Below are 18,207 nucleotides of genomic sequence, written 5' to 3' on the forward strand. Positions count from 1 at the left end.
TTGCTATGCAAATTATGAATACAATTACTATATTAATGCATTTATGAAGAAATTCTCCGTTGTCCAAGAAGAGACTAATATTTTGCAGGAAGCTATGGAAGAAGAAATTGATGAAACTGTGAGCTCATTGGATGAAAAATATGATGAGGAGAGCGAAGACAAAAGGAGGAAGAGCGGATTAGCTACCCGTGCCCACCTTCTAATGAGAGTAACCCTCCAACTCATACATTATTTAATTCCCCTTCGTGCTTACCGAAGGATGATTGCCATGATGATTGCTATGATCCCTTGAATTTGTTTGAAATATCCCTTTTTGACGATGCTTGCTATGCTTGTGGCCAAGATGCCAATATGAATTATGCTTATGGAGATGAACTTTCTATAGTTCCTTATGTTAAATATGAGATTGTTGCTATTGCACCCACATATGATAGTCCTATTATCTATTTGAATTCTCCCTACCACACTTTATCGGAGAAGTTTGTGCTTATTAAGGATTATATTGATGGATTGCCTTTTACCATTGCACATGATGATTTTGATGAATGTAATATGCATGTGCTTGCTGCTCCTACTTGCAATTATTATGAGAGAGGAACTATTTCTCCACCTCTCTATGTTTCCCATACTATGAAATTGCAAGAAACTGCTTATACTATGCATTGGCCTTTACTTGTTGTGCATGAATTGTTCTTTTATGACATGCCGATGCATAAGAAGAGATTTAGACTTTGTTGTTGCATGATATATGTTACTTTGTGCTCACTACTAAATTACAAATCATTGTTAATTAAAATTGTCTTTGATATACCTTGGGATCTGCGTGGATTCATTAATTAAGCACTATATGCCTAGCTTAATGGCTTTAAAGAAAACGCTGCCAGGGAGACAACCCGGAAGTTTTAGAGAGTGTTTTATTTCTGTTGAGTGCTTTTATATAGTTTAAAAACACAAAAATAAAGAGGGAAACCTAAAAACTTTTCAAAAAGGAAAGTGAAAGTGAGAGAGACAAGCATTGTTGAAGTGGGAGCTAGCCTTGAACTTTGTTCATGCTCACGGAAACTTTGTGAATCTTGATTACAGAAACTTTTCATCAAAAATAATTGTCCCCTTGTACAATTCCATGGTATTATAAAATTATAAAAATAATGTCGTAAGGTTTGCCTTTAGGATGTTTACAATGCTTGTTGGTTTGTACGGTGCAGGACAGAAACTTTGGCTGTAGTGCGCGATTTTACATTTTTAACTGGAACGTCAATTGGTTCTGATTCCTTTTGCAATGTCTTTCTATACAAATTTTTTATTTTGTATAATTTTGGTAGAATTTGTGTGGTACCATAAGTATGGTGGATGTTCAGATTGCTACAGACTGTTCTGTTTTTGACAGATTCTGTTTTTGATGCATAGTTTTCTTGTTTTGATGAATCTATCAATTTATATTAGTGGATTAAGCCATGAAAAAGTTATATTACAGTAGACACAATGCAAAAATAAAATATGAATTGGTTTGCTACAGTACTTAGAGTGGTTATTTGCTTTATTATACTAACGGATCTTACCGAGTTTTCTGTTGAAGTTTTGTGTGGATGAAGTGTCTAAACGAGGAGGTCTCGATATGAGGAAAAGGAAGAGAGGCAAGAGCTCAAGCTTGGGGATGCCCGAGGCACCCCAAGTAAATATTCAAGGAGACTCAAGCGTCTAAGCTTGGGGATGCCCCGGAAGGCATCCCCTCTTTCTTCAACAAGTATCGGTATGTTTTCGTATTCGTTTCGTTTATGCATTATGTGCAAGTCTTGGAGCGTCTTTTGCATTTAGTTTCTTTTCTTTTATGCACCATGCTGGTATGAGATAGTCCTTGGTTGATTTATAGAATGCTCATTGCACTTCACTTAAATCTTTTGACTATGGATTTATAGAATGCTTCATGTGCTTCGCTTATATCATTTGAAGTTTGGATTGTCTGTTTCTCTTCACATAGGAAACCGCCATTTGTAGAATGCTCTTTTGCTTCACTTATAATTGTTAGAGCATGGGCATATCTTTTGTAGAAAGAACTAAACTCTCTTGCTTCACTTATATCAATTTAGAGAGATGACAGGAATTGGTCATTCACATGGTTAGTCATAAAATCCTACATAAACTTGTAGATCGCTGAATATGATATGTTTGATTCCTTGCAATAGTTTTGCGACATAAAGATGGTGATATTAGAGTCATGCTAGTGGGTGGTTGTGGATTGTAGAGACACTTGTGTTGAGGTTTGCAAGTCCCGTAGCATGCACGTATGGTAACCGTTGTGTGACAAATTTGAAGCATGGGGTGTTTCTTTGATTGTCTTCCTTATGAGTGGCGGTCGGGGACGAGCGATGGTATTTTCCTACCAATCTATCCCCCTAGGGGCATGCGTAGTATTACTTTGCTTCGAGGGCTAATAAACTTTTGCAATAAGTATATGAGTTCTTTATGACTAATGTGAGTCCATGGATTATACACACTTTTACCTCTCCATCTTTGCTAGCCTCTTCGGTACCGCGCATTGCCCTTTCTCACCTCGAGAGTTGGTGCAAACTTCGCCGGTGCATCCAAACCCCGTGATACGATACGCTCTATCACACATAAGCCTCATTATATCTTCCTCAAAACAGCCACCATACGTACCTATCATGGCATTTCCATAGCCATTCCGAGATATATTGTCATGCAACTTTCATCATCATCATATACATGACTTGAGCATTCATTGTCATATTGCTTTGCATGATCGTAAGATAGCTAGCATGATGTTTTCATGTATTTTGATGTCATTGCTACGCTAGATCATTGCACATCCCGGTACACAGCCGGAAGCATTCATATAGAGTCATATCTTTGTTCCAGTATCGAGTTGTAATATCGAGTTGGAAGTAAATAAAAGTGTGATGATCATCATTATAGAACATTGCCCCATAAAAAAAGAAAAAGAAAAAAAGGAAAGGCCAAAGGAGCCTAAATAAAAAAGGGGGCTAAAGAAGCCCACCGAAAAAAATAAAAAAAAAGAAAATAAATAAAAAGGGGCAATGTTACTATCTCTTTTTCCACACTTGTGCTTCAAAGTAGCACCATGTTCTTCATGTAGTGAGTCTCATATCTTGTGCTTCAAAGTAGCACCATGTTCTTCATATAGATTGTCTCCTATGTTGTCACTTTCATATACTAGTTGGAATTTTCATTATATAACTTGGCTTGTATATTCCAACGATGGGCTTCCTCAAATGCCCTAGGTCTTCATGAGCAAGCAAGTTGGATGCACACCCACTTAGTTTCTTTTGTTGAGCTTTCATACACTTATAGCTCTTAGTGCATCTGTTGCATGGCAATCCCTACTCCTCGCATTGACATCAATTGATGGGCATCTCCATAGCCTGTTGATTAGCCGCATCGATGTGAGACTTTCTCCTTTTTTGTCTTCTCCACATAACCTCCATCATTATATTCTATTCCACCTATAGTGCTATATCCATGGCTTGCGCTCATATATTGCGTGAGGGTTGAAAAAGTTGAAGCGCGTTAAAAAAGTATGAACCAATTGCTCGGCTTGTCATCGGGGTTGTGCATGATGGGGGCATTTTGTGTGACGAAAATGAAGCATGGCCAAACTATATGATTTTGTAGGGATAAGCTTGCTTTGGCCTTGTTGTTTTGAAAAGACATGATTGCTTTATTGGTACGGTCGAAGTATTATTAATTTTATGTCAAATGATAGACTATTGTTTTGAATCACTCGTGTCTTAATACTCATGCCATGATTAGACATATTATAAGATTATGCTAGGTAGCATTCCACATCAAAAATTATCTTTTTTTTATCATTTACCTACTCAAGGACGAGCAGGAATTAAGCTTGGGGATGCTGATACGTCATCGTCGTATCTATAATTTTTTATTGTTCCATGCCAATATTCTACAACTTTTATATACTTTTGGCAACTTTTTATACTATTTTTTGGGACTAACATATTGATCCAGTGCCCAGTGCCAGTTCCTGTCTGTTGCATGTTTTTTGTTTCGCAAAAACCCAATATCAAACGGAGTCCAAACGGGATACAAACGGACGGAGATTTTTTTTGGAATATTTATGATTTTTGGGAAGTAAAATCAACGCGAAACGGTGTCCAGGGTGGCCACGAGACAGGGGGCACGCCCTCCCCCCTGGCGTGCCCTGGACTATTGTGGGCCACCCGTAAGGCGGTTGATGCTCTTCTTTTGGCGCAAGAAAGCTAATTTTATGAGAAAGATCTGGGCGAAAGATTCACCCCAATCGGAGTTACGTATCTCCGGATATTTAAGAAACGGTGAAGGGGTAGAATCTGAGAACGCAGAAACAGATAGATTGATCCAATCTCGGAGGGGCTCTCGCCCCTCCCACACCATGGGAGCCAAGTACCAGAGGGGAAACCCTTCTCCCATCTAGGGAGAAGGTCAAGGAAGAAGAAGAAGAAGGGGGGCTCTCCCCCTTGCTTCCGGTGGCGCCGGAACACCGCCGGGGGCCATCATCATCACCGCGATCTTCACCAACACCTCCGCCATCTTCACCAACATCTCCATCACCTCCCCCCTCTATCTTCAGCGGTCCACTCTCCCGCAACCCGCTATACCCTCTACTTGAACATGGTGCTTTATGCTTCATATTATTTTCCAATGATGTGTTGCCACCCTATGATGTCTGAGTAGATTTTTGTTGTCCTATCGGTGATTGATGAATTGCTATGATTGGTTTGAGTTGCATGTTTTATTATTGGTGCTGTCCTGTGGTTCCCTCCGTGTCGCGCAAGCGTGAGGGATTCCCGCTGTAGGGTTTGCAATATGTTTATGATTTGCTTATGGTGGGTTGCGTGAGTGACTGATACACAAACCCGAGTAAGTAGGTTGTTTGCGTATGGGATAAAAGGAGACTTGATGCTTTAATGTTATGGTTGGGTTTTACCTTAATGAATCTTTAGTAGTTGCGGATGCTTGCTAGAGTTCCAATCATAAGTGCATAGAATTCCAAGTAAGGGGTGATATGTTAACTTATGCCTCTCCCTAAAATAGAATTGCAATAGTGATTATCGGTCTAGTAACGTAGTCAGTTGCTTAGGGACAATTTCACAACTCCTACCACCACTATTACACACTCGCTATATTTAGTTTATTGCATCTTTATCTAAACAACCCCTACTTTTTATTTACGTGTTCTTTATTATCTTGCAAACCTATCCTATCACACCTACAAAGTACTTCTAGTTTCATACTTGTTCTAGGTAAAGCGACCGTCAAGCGTGCGTAGAGTCATATCAGTGGCCGATAGGACTTGAAAGAGTATTTGTTCCACCTTTAGCTCCTCGTTGGGTTCGACACTCTTACTTATCGAAAGAGGCTACAACTATCCCGTATACTTGCGGGTCATCAGTCACCCCCTAGCAACAATCTATAGTTCCAGTAAAAAGATTGAATACAAGAGATGAACTAGGGGTTGAGATGAGATGGTGTTGGTGAACATCTTGATGGATATTGCCCTCCCCAAGATGGGAGAGTTATTGGTGATGATGTTGACAATGATTTCCCCCTCCAGGAGGGAAGTTCCCTCGGCAGAATCGCCCCGCCGGAGGGCAAAAGTGCTCCTGCCCAAGTTCCGCCTCGAGACGGCGGCGCTCCGTCCCGAAAGTCTTCTCCTGATTTTTTTTCTAGGTCAAAATGACTTATATACTAGAAGATGGACACCAGAGGTGGGCCGAGGAGGCCACAACCCACCAGGGCGTGCCAGGGGGGCCTGGCGCGCCCAGGTGGGTTGTGCCCACCGAGTGGCCCCCTCTGGTGTTTATTGGCTCCAGTATTTCTCAAATAGTCCATAAATATTCTCTGTAAAGTTTCAGCTTGTTTGGAGTTGTGTAGAATAGGTGGTCTGACGTAGCTTTTTCACGTCCAGATTTCCAGCTGCCGAAATTCTCCCTCTTGGTGTGTAACTTGCAAATTATGAGAGAAAATGCATTAGAATTACTCCAAAAATCATTATTATGGATAAAAAGATTGTAAATAATAGTAAGAAAACATGATGTAAAATGGACGTATCAATCTTCTTCCCCACCTCCGACAATCACGCTAGCATCACCATCCTCCACATGCAACCCAATGATGCTGAGGTCGACAAGGCTATGCCAAAGAGGTTGTACACTCCTCGCATCACTTTGTTACTCTGCATTCATGTCGATCCCTCAGGGATCCTTTGCTATGGAACTACTATGGTACTACTATTCATGCATTTGGTTAGAAGGAGTGGAGCAAAGCAAAACTAGAGGATTTTTTTTTCTTTGGTGTCTCTCTTTCGTAGAAAAAACGTAGGAATTTTAATATCCACTTGGACGTCCTTTTCAAATTAATATGCATGAAGAACAGGACTAATTGCATTACTGGCATAATAAGATTCTTTTTTTTTCATTTTCACGTGGTTTGACTTTAATTTGACCATGTTTCTCCATTCCTGTGTTCTTCTGATTCATGTGAACCAAACTCCCAGGTTGACAGAAATCCTATGTTTCCAAATGCTCTGTTTTGCCCGTGCATTCATATCCTATTCATGTCTTTTTCCTGTCCCTGCGTTTATAGAATCCTCCCGTTCTAAGGAGCCCTTACAGATTTACTTCATTTTCAGATATGCGTCAAAGAAAACTCTGTGTGTTATGTCCTGCTCCTGCCATGCCGTCATCCACCCCACCTAAGGTGCACCATCGACAGAAGCGTTCACTGCAGCAGAGATTCCCCCTGCAGACTTTCTTTCGCTGCCTCAGATCATCTTCCCCGTTGCCGGCAGCCACGCCAACTGCACTAGCATCATCGACTGAGCAGATGAACATGAGGACTACACAGTTCCGGAAGAGAGGTCGCACTCTTTCGTGTTTGCTTACGTTATACATCGGTTATTATTATCTGCTACTTTATCATTCAAACTTGAGTATTAAAATGCCCGTGGGGCACATATCGATGCAGCAACGAATAGTATTTGTCTACTATCTGGTTCATCTGGGGTCTTCTATGTGGTTTATGTTGGGTGGGCAACAAACAGTAGATGATCCTGTTGGGGAACGTAGCATGCAATTTCAAAAAAATTCCTACGATCACGCTGATACGTCTTCAACGTATCTATAATTTTTTATTGTTCCATGCTATTATATTATCTGTTTTGGATGTTTAATGGGTTTTAATATGCTTTTTTATATTATTTTTGGGACTAACCTCTTAACCGAAGGCCGAGTGCCAGTTTCTGCTTTCTTGTCTATTTCAGTGTTTTGTAGAAAAGTAATACCAAACGGAATGAAACCTTCGCGATGATCTTTTTGGAAGAAACGCAATCCAGAAGACTTGGAGTTGAAGTCTGAACTCCACAAGGCAGGAGGGCGCGCCCCCCACCCTCGTGGGCTCCACGGAGCTCCACCGACGTACTTCTTTTGCCTATATATACTCTTATACCCTAAAAACATCAGGGGGAGCCACGCCCAGCTATGGAAGACGACCCTTTTTTTTTTCTTGTACATGCATGCAAATACCATGGTCATCCATGACCATCCATTGCCAAACTGATCACCAACCTCACGAGCAGCCAGGAAGGCTCCGACGAACCTGGAGAACATTTTCTGGCAGGACCACGGTCGCGCAATCATCCGCCGGCGTCGACGTACGTTGGCATCATCGGCAAGCGCCACGAACGGAAGAGCCGGCCAGCGAGCCGGACGGAACTAAAGAGGCAGAAGGGTTGATCAAGCGGCCATGGCGAGACCCATGGACTGCGACCAGGTCCTCGAGCTCCAGAACGTGTCCCTGGACACCCTCTTCCTCATCGTCCTCCAGGCCGTCGTCGTCATCGCCCTCGGCAAGTTCATCCACCTCTCCCTCCGCCGCCACAACCAGCCCAGCGCCATCTCCCAGATCCTCGTACGCACCCGCACCCGCCCATTGCACGCATATGTTTCTTCTTCTTCTTCTCCCGATGACGACCATGTATATGATGAATCTTTGATCCATGGATGCATGCATGCATGCAGGCGGGTATCATGGTGGGGAGCCTGGGGCTGCACGAGGTGATCGTGCACGTGGCCGTGGTGAACGTGGAGGACACGTACGGGTGGTACGTCTCCCAGGCGCGCATCTTCTACATGTTCTACGTCGGCCTCGACGCCGACCTCGCCTCGCTCTGGAACGACAAGCACCGCTGCACCATCGCCACCTACGCCAGCGTCGCCACCTGCCTGCTCCTCGCCGCCTTCGTCTCGGGGGGCCTGTACGGCAGCATGATGCACACTCCCGTCCGCTCGCCCGAGCTGCTCGCCGCCGTGCTCATGCTCACGCTCGCCAACACCTCCTCCGTCGACGTCTCCCGGATGGCCGCCGAGCTCGGCCTCACCGCCACCGCCACCGGCCGGCTCGTCGTCGGTGCCGCCATCGCCACCAACGTCATCTGCATCGTCGGGGAGGGCGCCTTCTCCTGCATGAAGCTGGCATCCGGAAGGACCCCAGGCTACACCGCGTCCCAGCGGCTCGGGCTCGGCGTGCTCGCGCTCTTCAAGGTCGGCCTCGCGCTCGCGCTGCTCCGCCCAGCCGTGGAGTTCATGAACCGGCGCAACGCGGGGCGGCACCGCATCGGGAACTGGGAGCTGGCGCTCATCCTCATCGCCGTATCCTACATCGGCGACTTCCCGCGGCAAGTCGGCTTCGACGGCATGCCGGCGAGCCTCGTACTGGGGCTGGCGTTCCCCAGGGAGGGCCCCGTGGCGAGGACCGTCACGCACGCGCTTGCGTACCCGCTGCACGCGCTGGCCCTGCCCTTCTATTTCGGGACCATGGGGATGCGGCTCAACTTTAGCGCCATGTCCGGCGCCGTCGTCGTGCCCGCCGTCCTCCTCACCATCCTCGGTCTCATCGGCAAGTGCGCCGGCACCATGGGCGCCGCCAGGTTCCTCCACATGCCGCTCGGGGACGCCGCGCGCCTCGGCGTCCTGCTTAACATCAAGGGCCACGTCAACATGATCGACATGAGCTTCGCCAGCTCCGAGGGGATTTGGGCGGAGCAGGCGCTCATGGCCATGGTGATGGGCAGCATGATCAGCACCGTCATCGCCGGGCCGGTGTTCGCCGTTGTGTACCGCAGGGAGAGGGAGGCGTATCTGAGCAACGACCACAGGACGCTGGAGCGGCTGGTCCCGGACCAGGAGGAGGAGCTGCGGATGCTCGCCTGCGTGCACGGCGCGCGCGCCGCGCCGGCGATGCTCAGCCTCGTCGAGTTGCTGGCGAGCAATCCCGCCGTGCAGCCCGCTGTGCACGTCCTGCACTTCTACGACGCTGTGCGCAAGCACGAACGCGCGGGCACCGGCGGCGCCAAACGCTACCACGAGCGGGTCCAGCTCGACAGCGACAAGCACTGGGATCGCATGGACGACGCCGCCACGCAGGTGAATTGGACCGTCGACTTGTTCGCCTCCATCACCGGTCTCGTCATCCGGCAGGTCGACAAAGGCGACCGCGGCCCCGTCACGAACTTGAAGACCATCCGCCGCTGCACGGAGGAGGTCCACGCCGACGTCCTGATCATGCCCTACCACAAGGAGCAGCACTACGACGGCAAGATGTTCTGCCGGTGTGAGGAGCGCCGCCAGCTCAACCTGAACGTGCTTGAGCGCGCCCCGTGCACCACCGGCATCCTCGCCGACCGCCCGTTCCGGAGAGGCGGCACCAGCTTCCAGCTACCGACCAAGATATCCACGAGCGAGGAGACGCTGGGGAACTGGCGGGAAGACCGGTCCACCGCACCGACGCACGTGGCGGCTGTCTTCCTCGGCGGGCCGGACGACCGCGAGGCCGTGGCCCTCGCCTGCCGCCTTGTCAAGAATGACACAGTAAACCTGACCGTCATCCGCTTCGTGGGACCCGGCAAGCACGACCACACCGGCGTCCAGACGGCACGCACCGACGATCATGCCGACGGGGAGGTGTCCGTCGTGGTGGACGATCCCGACGAGTGCTGCATGGCGGCGCTCCAGCGCGAGTACGTGGCGAAGGAGCTCGCGTCGTACGTTGAGAAGGTGGTGGGCGGCGCGGCGGACGTGGTGGAGGCCCTGCGCAGGATGGCCGGGGCGTACGCGCTGGTCGTGGTGGGGCGCGGCGGGCGGCAGCCGGCAGAGCTGGTGGTCGGGCTCGAGGGCGGGGAGATGGGCCCGGTCGGGGACATCCTCGCGTCGGGCGAGTCACTGGAGATGGGCTCCGTGCTCGTCGTGCAGCAGAAGAAGGCCGTGTCGACGGCGTCCGGCCTCGACCCACCACCGGCGGCGGGGGTCTGACACCGTCCAAAGACGTAGAAAAGTGTAGCTGTGTATATGTAGAGTGTAGAAGACTAGAATAAATTATGTACTCAGTAGAATTAATGCAGCACATCTCAGCTGGCAATTTTTTCATGTCAGCAAATAAGCAGGAAATAGGTAAATGATACTTCCTCCGTTCACAAATATAAGATGTTAAAACTTTTTCATATTAGCTAAATGTCAGTCGACTGACTTTAGCTTTTGGGTCAGTCGATTTTGAGATGGCCGAAGAAGTTCGCCGGAGGAGAGGAAGGAGAACGAAGGAGCTCGCTCTATCTTAGAGAAGAGGGTGGGGCGGAAGAAAGGCGGTGGTGGAGGTGGTAGGACGGCGGTGGTGCAACTCCGCTGGAGAAAAAACATGTCATCATCCGGGGCTAGAGGGATGGCCGGGGACGGCGGCAAGACCGGCAGTGGGGGCGGTTCCTGGGAGGGGGCGGGGAGGCTGCGCGGGAGCGCTACCGGCCGCGGGTGGTGGTCACAAGCGGTTCGGCCGGCGGCCCTTGTGGCGATTTGGAGAATGAGAAAAGCTGGAAGAAGAAGAAGGGGCGGGCTTCCAAAACAATCGACTGACCCAAATTTAAAGGGCAGTCGACTTACGTGTGTTAATTTATTTGAATGTATATAGACATATTTTAGTGTGGTTGTTCACTTAATTCAGTGTACATGTATACATGTAGTCTATATTAAAATGTTTAAAACATCTTATATTTATGAACGGGTGAAGCAGTTATTTGTATCTAAAATTAAAAGTGAACACTTCTCCCTCAAAAATAAAAGTGTACACTTCAAAAAATCATGTAACAATAGCAGCACAAGAGTATGTTGCAAATCTGAGCTCCACTAAATTTGCTATAATTTTCACAAAGGAAACCCTGTTTACAAAGCGATGATTTATCAGTGATAGTGTAATGAGGGATTGGACCTTCAAATCGCCTACAAACGTCCAAATTGCATTGGGAGGTTGCCATCCAATGTCGTCCTGTATCAGTCTGCGGATCGGTTCACATGTCCGTTTCTCCCGCAAACTATTTTCAAACTAGGGGGTTTTGCGGGGTCTGGACCGCCGCCACGTAGGACTCCGACACCCCGGGTTAACCCAAAACCACACCCGGACCCCACGTCTCCATCCCTCCCCTTTCTCCGCAATTGTTTCTCCCTTGCCAAGGTTGTCGTTGTACCAGCCCAGCCGCCCGCCAATGCTTTCCGAACTTCTGTGATCTCCGTCGCTCCACCCAGTTGCGACGCCACTTTGCCTGCGCCGTCATTCCACGCCTCTCGTCCGTCCACCGTGGAGGGACCATCCGCCTCTTCGGGGGTCACTACGACCATTAAGTGTTTGGTGAAATGCGTGTGCTAATTTTTTTTGTCCCTTCTTTGAAGCAATGGATTTGGGCCTGGAGTACATGTACGAGCTCTATGTTGAGTCATCCGACGAGGTTATGCAGACGTGGAGCGTGTGGAAGACCATTTCTCAATTTCAAGGGATAGATCGAGGTCATCGAGTGCTAAATCGGAACAGGGCACACAGGCATTTGACGCTGATGGAAACTATTATTGCCCCTGATGCCCTATTTGCGAACAATTTTTGCCGATGCTTTTGGATGCAGACAAATATATTCAACCGCCTTTACAATGGCATCCGATCCAACAATGACTACTTCATCTTAAAGAAGGATGTCATAGGAAGAATTTGATTCTCTGGTTACCAAAAGTGCACGGCTGCATTGCAGATGCTTGCATATGACACGGCTGTAGATTTCTGGTGTGGGTACCTCCGAATGTCTAAAAACACATGCAGAGATGACATGGTTAGATTTGCTGATGTGGTGGTCGAGGTGTTTGGACCTCGATACTTGAGAGAACCAATTGTCGCAGACACCCGAAGGCTAATGGCACTCTCTAAGCTAGAGAATGACCAAGAATGCTCGGATCTCTAGAGCTCGATACTACCCTGCTAGGCGGCTGGAGGGTACTGTGTTCTCTTGAACGGCGTCACCTAATTGGCAAGTTGTGCAACACATCATGGTTTACTGAAAATGACTGTTATGACATATTGGGAACGGGCGTTCCATCAGAATTTGGCGTGGCAATAGGATTCCACGTTGAGATAGTCGACCGATATATTTACAGGGGCCGGTGTCTTTTGCAACGCATCTCGGAACTTCTTGATGAACATGGAGTATGGCGTACAGGCTTGCTTCGCATGAGCTTCCTCCCGACTGATGTGCATGAGATCCTTAAGATTCGTACATTGTCTCACCGTGGTGATGATTTCATGGCTTGTGTTGCCGAGCGAAACATCATCTTCACGGTGCGGAGTGCATATAGGATGGCACTTGAGGAGCGGCATCGACCATCTTCAGTCGCGGCGAGCAGGGCATGAGATGGGCGGTGAGAATGGACACTTGTCACCTCCCTGAACATGGGGACGCGATTTCGTGAATTTTGTTGGATGAACTAAATGCAGCTATCCCTCTTTGTAATTATTATATCAAGTTTATTGCATGTTGTTATCTGAAGTGTGGCATGTGCGAAGTGTACAAGAGCTTGCCAAGTTGAGAGCGGTTGAGCCCATGCGCTAAAGACAATTAGTGCTGAGCAACTACAGGTCAGAGTTAGGCATCTGAATGAGACAGCAAGGGAAACAACAAGTTGTCTGTCCATCGTCCAAGAGGACAACACGTATGTGTGTGCTTTCAGGGACGAAGGTGGATATGTGTAACCATGAGGCTGTCTTAAATCAATCGTAATCTATACTAGCTAGTTGAGAATGACAAGATTAACACGTTCACCTCACATGTTTGAGGAAAGAGACAAGTAAACGAAAATAAATGGTTCGAGGCTGAGCAAATGAAAAGTAGAGTAATCATGCAACTGCAACCGAGACAAAAATACGGATTGAAGTTCACCAGTCACCACAAAACTATCTATAGTTGGCAAAGGAGACAAGCATGTGGATTGGAGGGTAAAATGGACAAAAATAACCCAAAGACAAAAGTAATTAAAAAATAAACTCTCGGCCAAACTATTTCACAAAATCTAATCATCTTGGGTAGCGCCGAACAGTTAAGCGCTATGCTACACGGAGTAGCGCCCGAGACATGGGCGCTACACTGTGTAGGATAGTGCCTACGCGCTCGGAGCTATACCGTGTAGTATAGCACCTACGGGGTGGGCGCTACTCGAAATGGTTATTTCTGTGAAATAGTTTCACCAAGAGTTTATTTTTTAAATTACTTTCGTCTTTGGGTTACTCTTGTCTTTGAATTCTCACAATCGGTTTGTTTGTTTTTGTGCCCGGTGCGGTGATCCCAATTGACGTGTGATGGTGCTGGTCATCCTATCTAGGTTCTGCTGGGATGAACTTCCTTCCAGTGACAGTTAAATCTATTACTATCAATTGTTTTGGTTTTGAGTGGCATGACTTGGTTGACCGGTGCATTGGACACTTGTGTTTGGTTAACAGCTTTACTAAAAAACAGTCGTCTGTTTTCATTTTGGCTTCAAGTCGAATTTTCAGTCGTTCGATTCTGTTCTGAGATCTGCGCTGGTGTGGCTGAACTTTTCGGGCCCGCTTTGTCTTAGTGGGTCTCAGTGGATCCTTTTGGGTTATTTTCGCCCCCGCTTTTTCCCCCAGGGTCGCGTGGAGGCTCTGGTTTGTCCTCCTCAAACCTTATCCATGGCGACGACGGTGGGCTCGAGGCAACGACGGAGAGGTCTCGGCGACGGCGGCGTAGGTAAAACTTCAGATATTATCTTCTCTATGGCATATCTCCTTCGTTCCTCCCTTTTCTTCTCTCCATTTGCTGCTCCTCTCCTCCAGCATGCCCTTCCCTACCATGGCGCCTTCTCTCTTTCCTTCCCCTCCCATGGTGCCCATCCCTCCATTCCCATGGCACCCCTGCCCCTCCCTTCTTCATATGGCGCCTCATTACTCTCTGTTCTGGTGTCTATGAGTCTGTCCCTCTCTCTTCTTGAACCCTAGAACACAAGCAAATCTGAAGTCCTAATTCTCTCTATTATTGTATAGGTTAATTTGGGTTCAGTTTTTTGCAGATCTGCAGCAATCAAGTCCTAATTCCTTTCTGTTGTTTCAGGTTGATTGGAATTCAGTTTTGCAAGTGTCTACAACCGTCAATTAAAATTAAGGCAACACCAATGCTTTTGTGATGATTTCCTTGTGTCTATATGGAACTTAAATGCTACCATGTGCTCAATTTTATTTAATGTGAAAGTCATGCTATCTTGTAAACATAATATACTACATATATTAGTTACTAGGTGGTTGTTTTGATTCATGGTGTCCATGAATGCTGTAGTCTTGTTTTACATTCTGCACATATGAAAATCTGCAGCAATTTGGTACAAGCAGTACCCTGAATTACATATCTGAGGTGTTCCATTTTATTTTATTGTCTATATATTTCCCATGTTTTTTTTTGTTATCACGCAATGGTGGTAGTCCCGCCGAATTTTCTTCAATGAGTAGTCTCAACTGCTTGAGGTGGTCAAGTTTCCCTTTTTTGTGGGTTCCTAGTGAGTTGAGCTCTAGCCTATTCTCATATGCTAATCTTGTGTAGGAAGATTGCCAGTGTTGCACGAGCATGGAATTGTGGATGTCGTTATGCACTATTCTAAGGTGTCGGCTAGCTGGCTAGAGGAGTGTGTGGTCACGGCCTAGTGACTTTTGTTCATTTTCTTCACTCTAGTGTCTTTTGTCCATTTCTCCCTAAGTCTCTTGTTCTGGTATCTTATGTTTGTCAATCATTTCGTCTATGTATTCATTCTAGGATGAACAACTGACCTCTTACTATTCTTCTTACAAATCAGTTTGTAGTGTCCTACTTAAGTGTCTACCTTTTAAATTTCAAGCCCAAAACTTAAAACTGGCTATCCCTTTCAGTAAATATTTTCATTTTTCATCCTTTTTCTTTAGTTTTCATTTTCCGTATATAAATAGGAGTGTCCTACTTAAGTGGCTCAAGATAGACCTGGCTGACAGATTTTCGCCCCCTCTATTTTTTAGTCTGCACTTTGTTTGTCACTCTATAAGCTTGCTATTTCATTTTTATCATTTACCTGTTGTCTTAACATTCTTCGTTGATCTGCCTTGTTCTTCTCCATCTTGTCAGTTATAGAGGATGACAAAGTCTTCACTTAATTTTCCTTCCCATTCATCATTTCTACTTTTTCATTTCTTCAGTATTTGATCTCTTTTTTTAGCTCTGAGTTAGTGTAGCTTTTTCAGGTAAAAATGATAGTAGGTTAGTCTCTCATTTGTCCCACTTATTTTCAATACTTATTCCTAAGTATTCATTGTTCATTATTCTTGTTCCTCAGTTTGTAAGCTTGCATTCTCAGTCTTATATTAGTTTTTGTAACAGTATCAGACTAGCAGTCCTCATTTTATCATATTTAGTTATCATTTGCATCTTTCTTCAGTCCTAACTTTCATGAGTCTTGTCTTTCAGTAGATTATTATTTCTGTTTTGAACCTTATGTTCATGTAAGTCCTAAGTTTTCAGTTTTCGGTTTCAGTTTTTTGCAATGATTTTTTGCTAGATTATTTTCAGTTTTTAGTCATCAGTACTCCTAAGTATCAGTTTTAGTTCTTTTCAACTATATGTTAAGTGATTAGTTATTTGGTCAGTGTTTGTTCAGTATCTTAAGTGTCTCATTTTAGTTCTCTTCAGCTATTTGGTCGGTGTTTTGTTCTTGTCTATCAGTTTTAAATTATGTCACTTATTATTCTAACTAGTTTAGTTTCCATTCAGCTTATTATTTTCAGTTTATTTTGTTATTCCTGTATTTTCAGCATTCATTTTAAATTTGTTAGACTTGGTATGTGTTTATAATTCCTGTAGTTTAAATTAGTTATCTGGTGAGTCTCTGTTCTTAGTTTTTCAGTCATATTTTTGCTAACAAATAGCTTTTTCTCTGCCACATATGTAACGGGGATGGCGTACCCAATGTGCAAGTCCGACCGTGCTGGCCGTCGCTCATCGCGTTCAAATTTTGGGGTTTGGTTGTCTGAGGACTTTGAAAGCTCAGTGATAACTTAGTTTTGAATATGTTCAATTTATCACTATAGTTTCGTTTCAAAAAAAATATCACTATAGTCTAGTTCACTGCCATGGTCATTTATTCATTTATCACTACAGTCTAGTTCTTGTTATGGTTAATTTTTCATTCATCACTCATTTTTACAAGCCCATGATGTGGATATTACCAACACCTCCCTGTATTTTTTATGATAGCATGATAGTTGTCCTGTTCAGTTAAACATTTCGTTTCTTCTTTAGTTTGTGTATGAATTCAGTTTTTCCAATTGCAGATACAAACTTAGTCCTTTTAGCTGATAGAATTATATCAACTGTACTTTTTTCTTAGATTTCTTTTTTCTCATTTAGTCATTACTTGTTGCATTCATTTCCCTTTTTTAGTCTATCGGTTTTTAGAGTTTAGCTATTTGCCAGTCTCATCTGCAAACGTCTCATTCCCCAGCAAGCATGAGGATAGCCTATATTTTGATCTTCCTTTTCCATTTCTTTTTGTTGTTTTCTGTAGTTTATCCCATGCCACTCAAGGGTCGAATTTAATTGCGCCACTGACGAAGACGTGCTTTCGAGGAATGTGAGGGGTGCAAATTCCTCATCGAGATCAGGAAAGAACACTGGGGGATCCACATCTATGGCGTTGGGTGGGAGGACTTTCATCAGGTTGAATAATCTCAGTGAGGGAGTTTTGTTCTGTTTTGTACTGGATGGACTACTAGTGCCAAAGTTGAAGATTTGCCTGGTTGCGCTACCTCCCAACCAGGTTAATCTAGCGCTTGAGGCTTCTGTTTTCACGAAAGACATCAATATAAAGGCAAGATAGAGTGCAAAGCTATATGAAACTCTACTATATTGACCAACGGATACATGGTGTGCCATTTGTGCATCTTTTTTTGTTCATATCATCAGTTTTCTGGTTCATTATATTCTTGTCGTGGTCAATTTTGAACAAGAGAAGAAAGTTAAAGCGACAAATAGCTAAGCGAGAGTCTGGTTTGCATCCAGCATGTACATCCAGCATCATGTTACTTAGATCCTATTTTTGTTACTTGTTTTTGAAGCTACAATCATTCCCATCCAGTCAATGTCCACACAAATGTCAGGGTATGAATTAGTAACGGGTTTGCAAATGACCCGCTAGGGACAGGCTGGGGCCAACTTGTGTTTGAAGGTCGAAGAGGGGGGAGGGAGAATACGACCTGAAACTAAAATGAAAACAATCGCTTTTTTGGCTATACAGTCTGGACTGAAATTACTACAAAGACACGTGTCAAGAACTGTGTGGGTAGGAAAAACGACCTAAACCAAATTGAAAAACAGATGGCTGGAAACTAGGCACTCCCTTGGTTAATTAGTGCTAGGGTTAGCGGCATGCTCTAGTATATACAGGACGTAATCTATATCTATACCTACTTACTTATTTTTACTAATAAAGCAAGGTGCGCTTCGCAAATTTTTTCATCCGTTCACCATCGAAAAGAATTATTTTATCCGAGGTGGTACTAAATTCTTATGCGTTTGTCAGCTAGAAAAAGAATTTTCATACGTGGGCCGCGTGTTGTGGCCCAGCAAAGCAATCCCCCTTATTTTTCTGCCCACGCAGCTGAGAAAACTCTATTTTCCGCACAGGGCGATAAATAGTCGGAGTTTCGTACAGGACAACCTATAATGGGCTGGCCCATTTTTCATTCTTTTTGTGTTTTATTTCTATTTTTATTCTCCTTCCCCTATCTTTCTTCCCTTTCAAGTTTATTTTTCTTTTAGAAGTTATCTCGTAAATTAGAAAT

At 45.2% G+C, this 18,207-nt stretch overlaps 1 protein-coding gene and 1 long non-coding RNA gene across 2 annotated transcripts; both read left to right on the forward strand.

The window, feature by feature from the left end:
* The first annotated feature begins 7,590 nt into the window (after positions 1 to 7,590).
* Positions 7,591 to 10,380, forward strand: LOC123116743 (cation/H(+) antiporter 2-like). Its single transcript, XM_044537663.1, has 2 exons — positions 7,591 to 7,944; positions 8,055 to 10,380. Exons 1-2 carry the CDS (start codon positions 7,780 to 7,782, stop codon positions 10,341 to 10,343), a joined length of 2,454 nt encoding a protein of 817 aa, XP_044393598.1. The 5' UTR covers positions 7,591 to 7,779; the 3' UTR covers positions 10,344 to 10,380.
* Positions 10,381 to 13,987: 3,607 nt separating this feature from the next.
* Positions 13,988 to 17,320, forward strand: LOC123112927 (uncharacterized). The gene is made up of 2 exons (XR_006455812.1): positions 13,988 to 14,101; positions 14,462 to 17,320. It is a non-coding gene; the product is annotated as an uncharacterized lncRNA (long non-coding RNA).
* The last annotated feature ends 887 nt before the right edge of the window (positions 17,321 to 18,207 follow it).

The sequence above is a fragment of the Triticum aestivum genome, chromosome 5B (genome assembly GCF_018294505.1).
Source record: "Triticum aestivum cultivar Chinese Spring chromosome 5B, IWGSC CS RefSeq v2.1, whole genome shotgun sequence".
Classification (NCBI taxonomy): Eukaryota; Viridiplantae; Streptophyta; class Magnoliopsida; order Poales; family Poaceae; genus Triticum; species Triticum aestivum.